The 5,536-nt window shown below is 28.3% G+C and overlaps 1 protein-coding gene across 1 annotated transcript in view; it reads left to right on the forward strand.

Annotated features, from left to right (window-relative positions):
* Nucleotides 1-5,536, forward strand: part of LOC106473094 (N-acetylglucosamine-1-phosphotransferase subunits alpha/beta-like) — a gene marked incomplete at its 3' end in the record, with an annotated part of 56,937 nt that overhangs the window by 36,557 nt on the left and 14,844 nt on the right. Inside the window, exon 4 of the mRNA XM_013933774.2 lies at nucleotides 4,133-4,303. Within this exon, the coding sequence (XP_013789228.2) occupies nucleotides 4,133-4,303 (171 nt within the window). The remainder of the gene's footprint in view (nucleotides 1-4,132; nucleotides 4,304-5,536) is intronic.

Here is a 5,536-nt window from a genome sequence, read left to right on the forward strand (position 1 = left end):
ACTAAACAGTTGATAACTTAATGTATGTATATATACCTGTACTGAACAGTTGGTAACCTAATGTATGTATATATAACATACTAAACAGTTATTTAATTAATGTATGTATGTATACCTGTGCTAAATAGTTGATGACTTAATAAATGTATATATACTTGTACTAAACAGTTGATAACTTAATGTATGTATATATACCTGTACTGAACAGTTGGTAACCTAATGTATGTATATATAACATACTAAACAGTTATTTAATTAATGTATGTATATATACCTGTACTAAACCGTTTATGGCCTAATGTATGTATGTATACATGTACTAAAATTTGATTACTTAATGTATGTATATAAATATGTGTACTAAACAGTTGATGACATAATGTATGTATATATTCATGTACTAAACAGTTTATGATGTAATGTATGTATATATACCTTTCCTAAACATTTTAAGTCTTAATGTATGTAAGTATACCTGTACTAAACAATTTATGATTTAATGTATGTATGTATACCTGTACTAAACAATTTATGATTCAATGTATGTATGTATACGTATACTAAACATTTGATGACTTAATGTATGTATACCTGTACTAAACAGTTTATGACCTAATGTATGTATGTATACCTGTACTAAACTTCTGATTACTTAATGTATGTATATATACCTGTACTAAACAGTTTATGATGTAATGTATGTGTATATACCTGTAGTAAACATTTTAAGTCTTTATGTATGTATGTATACCTGTACTAAGCAATTTATGATTTAATGTATGTATGTATACGCATACTAAACATTTGATGGCTTAATGTATGTATATTTACCTGTACTAAACAGTTGATGACTTAATGTATGTATACCTGTACTAAACTGTTGATGGATTAATGTATGTAAGTATACCTGTACTAAACATTTGATAATTAATGTATGTATGTATACCTGTACTAAACAGTTTATGACCTAATGTATGTATGTATGTATACCTGTACTAAACAGTTTATGACCTAATGTATGTATGTATATATACCTGTACCAAACAGTTGATGACTTAATGTATGTATGTATATATACCTGTACCAAACAGTTGATGTCTTAATATATGTAGGTATACCTGTACTAAACAGTTAGTGGTTTAATGTATGTATGTATGTATACCTATACTAAACATTTGAAGACTTAATGTATGTATGTATACCTGTACTAAACAGTTGATTACTTAATGTATGTAGGTATACCTGTACTAAACATTTCGTGGTTTAATATATGTATATATACCTGTACTAATCAGTTGATGACTTTTAATATCTATGTATACCACCACTAAACAATTTATGATTTAATGTATGTATGTATACCTATACTAAACAGTTGATGACTTACTGTATGTATGTATATGTGTACTAAATATTTGATTACATAATGTGTGTATATATACCTGTACTAAACAGTTGATGACTTAATGTACGTATACCTGTACGAAACAGTTAATGATTTAATGTATGTATGTATACCTATACCAAAATTTTATGACTTAATGTATGTATGTATGTATATCTGTACTAAACACTTGGTGGCTTAATATATGTATGTATGTATACCTGTGCTAAATAGTTGATGACTTAAGAAATGTATATATACCTGTACGAAACAATTTATGACTTAATGTATGTATGTATACGTCTACTAAACATTAATGACTTAATGTATGTATGTATACCTGTACTAAACACTTGATGACTTAATGTATGTATGTATACGTCTATTAAACATTTGATGACTTAATGTATGTATGTATATATACCTGTAGTAAACAGTTGATGACTTAATGTATGTAGATATACCTGTACTAAACAGTTTGTCTTAATGTATGTATGTATACCTGTACTAAACATTTGATGACTTAATGTATGTATACCTGTACGAAACAGTTATTTACTTAATGTATGTATCTATACCTGTACTAAACATTTGATGACTTAATGTATGTACTAAATAGTTCTTGACTTAATGTATGTATGTATGTATACCTGTACTAAACAATTTATTACTTAATGTATGTATGTATACCTGTACTAAACATTTGATGACTTAATGTATGTATGTATATATACCTGTACTAAACAGTTGATGACTTAATGTATGTATACCTATACTAAACAGTTATTGACTTAATGTGTGTATTTATACCTGTACTAAACAGTTGATGACTTAATGTATGTATGTATACCTGCACTAAACAGTTTATGAATTAATGTATGTATGTATACCTGTACTTAACTGTTGATGGATTAATGAATATATGTATATCTGTACTATACACTTGGTGACTTAATGTATGTATGTATACCTGTACTAAACAGTTGATGATTTACTTTATGTACGTATACCTGTACTAAACAGTTGATGACTTAAAATATGTAGTATACCTGTACTAAACAGTTGATGACTTATTATATGTATGTATGTATTCCTTTACTAAACAGTTGATGGCTTAATGTATGTATGTATACCTGTAATAAACAGTTGATGGTTTAATGTATGTATGTATACCTGTAATAAACAGTTGATGGTTTAATGTATGTATGTATGTATACCTGCACTAAACAGTTGATGACTTAATGTATGTATACCTTTAATGAACTGTTGATGGCTTAATGTATGTATGTATACCTGTACTAAACAGTTGATGGCTTAATGTATGTATGTATACCTGTACTAAATAGTTGGTGACTTAATGTATGTATGTATACCTGTACTAAACAGTTGGTGACTTAATGTATGTATGTATACCTGTACTAAATAGTTGGTGACTTAATGTATGTATGTATACCTGTACTAAACAGTTGATGGCTTAATGTATGTATGTATACCTGTACTAAATAGTTGGTGACTTAATGTATGTATGTATGTATACCTGTGCTAAACAGTTGATGGCTTAATGTATGTATATATCCTATTACTAAAGAGTTGATGAATTAATGTAAGTATGTATACCTGTTCTAAACAGTTGATGGCTTAATGTATGTATGTATACCTGTATTAAAGAGTTGATGGCTTAATGTATGTATTTATATTTGTACTAAACAATTGATGGCTTAATGTATGTACTCAACAGTTGATGGCTTAATGTATGTATGTATACCTGTACTAAACAGTTGATGTCTTAGTGTATGTATGTATACCTGTACTAAACAGTTGATAGCTTAGTGTATGTATGTATACCTGTACTAAACAGTTGATGGCTTAATGTATGTATGTATATATATCTGTACTAAACAGTTGATGACTTAATGTATGTACTAAACAGTTGATGGCTTAATGTATGTATGTATACCTGTACTAAACAGTTGATGACTTAATATATGTATGTATACCTGTACTAAACAGTTGATGACTTAATTTATGTATTTACGTATACCTTTACTAAACAGTTGATGACTTAAAATATGTATGTATACCTGTACTAAACATTTGTTGACTTAATTTATGTATGTACATTTACCTGTACTATATAGGCTTTTTATTGTGTTTGAATCTTTGCGTTAAACATTTTTTTAGTATTTTGTGTTTTAATATATTTGAGTATACCTGTACTTAACAGTTGGTGGCTTAATGTATGTATGTACATTTACCTGTACTAAATAGGCTTTTTATTGTGTTTGAATCTTTGCGTTAAACATTTTTTTAGTATTTTGTGTTTTAATATATTTGAGTATACCTGTACTTAACAGTTGGTGGCTTAATGTATGTCTGAATACCTTTACTAAACAATTATTTTAATACAGTATATCTGCTAATATCCATACTGAGCAGTTGTCTTTTACTCTTCCTAATCCTTTTTCTAGACAGTTGAATTTTTACCGTATTTGATTACCTTCAATAAACAGTGACGTATCGTTACTATGTTTCTGAATATGTGTACTAAACAGTTGATGTTTCACTGAATTTCTGATTAGATTTTGTTTTTTAAATTTTAAAAGATCTGAGAGTGGTAATTTTCAGTTTGGTTAATCATGATAGACTGAATATTTATGCTTAATTATCCTAAGGCAATAGCTGATATAATTTATTAGTTATTTGGTTTATTTAACATATAGACATTTTTTTTAAATGAAATAATTTCAGGAAATTTTTCCAAACAAAAGTCACCTACCATCTTACAGTTCCCCAGCCATTGAAACTCATTTACATAGAATACCAGGCCTTTCAAAGAAGTTTATTTATTTAAATGATGATGTCATGTTTGGAAAGGAAGTGTGGCCAGAAGATTTTTATACACATTCTAAAGGCCAAAAGGTAAAGTAGATGTCATGTTTCCACTCTTATGGTAAGAGACTTGCATAATGTGTGTGTATATATATACAAAATATGTAATCTATTTAAAAAATGTTTTGTTCCATACTTAAATGTTTAGTATTAATGAATGTGTCTTATTTATGCACATTTCATTTTCTTCTTTATTTTTATTTAAATTCAGGACATTAATTATTCATCATGTGTGAACTATATACAGCCTAGCTAGCTGTTTATTAATTTTTTCTTCTCTCTACAAATGTTATCTAATATGATAGTAAGTGATGCTTCACATGTTCTTCTCTTAACTTTTTTATCCAATTATTTTTAGTTACTCCTTTTGTAAAATAAAAAAAAATTAATCAAGACACACGGTGGTGTGTCATGTGGCCAAAACAGTCTGCTGCAGAACACACTGTGTGTTATTAACAGGAGTGATAGTAAAGCGATTTTCAACCTTCTGTATCTTGGAGTGTGGTAATCCAAACTATCACATATTTTCTGTGGATGTGCTCTCCTTCACATAACAAATTTCAAGACAATCAATTAAGAATAAAATCTTCAATTTTGATTGTATTCTTTTTTTTATTCTTTGCACCAAAAGTATAGAAACTTTATTTGATAGAAAAACATACTTAACTTTTGTGAAAAATTTTCAAATTTGGTACACTGATAGATTTTTTCAACCTAGGAGTCTCAGTTGGTGTAAATATAAGCCACATGTGCAAAGTTATTAAGCAAAACCACTCAACTTTGACAAATTTTTTGCACATGCCTATGCAGAATGTCCTGTGAGTAATCGGTTCAACATTTTTACTTCAACTTCACTTAAAAGTAGACCATTTATAGTTTTTTGTCATTTGGATTAAAGATGGCTGACTTAGAGCAACAAAACTATAGAGTGAAAAGAGCAGCACCATTGTGGGCTTAATTGTTGGAAATTTAATTAAAACTGCCGGTTACACCAAATGTATTTATTTGGAGGATTTTGTCATGACAAATGGAGCTCACAAGTTGCTAACTCGAGGTAATTTACAGTTAGAATAAAGAAACAGAGTACTAACATTGATCAATTATAACAAAATTTATTACTCATTTCTAAACAACATCCAATATAAATCAAAAGTTTGTTAATCATAATTATAAACCATAATTTCTTGGTATTCTCTCGACCATCCAAATAGAGTCCAGCACTACCCGCAAGTAGTCCTTCCACTCTATTGGTTGCTTTAAGGG

Source organism: Limulus polyphemus, unplaced genomic scaffold (assembly GCF_000517525.1).
Source record: "Limulus polyphemus unplaced genomic scaffold, Limulus_polyphemus-2.1.2 Scaffold5878, whole genome shotgun sequence".
In the NCBI taxonomy this organism is placed as follows: Eukaryota; Metazoa; Arthropoda; class Merostomata; order Xiphosura; family Limulidae; genus Limulus; species Limulus polyphemus.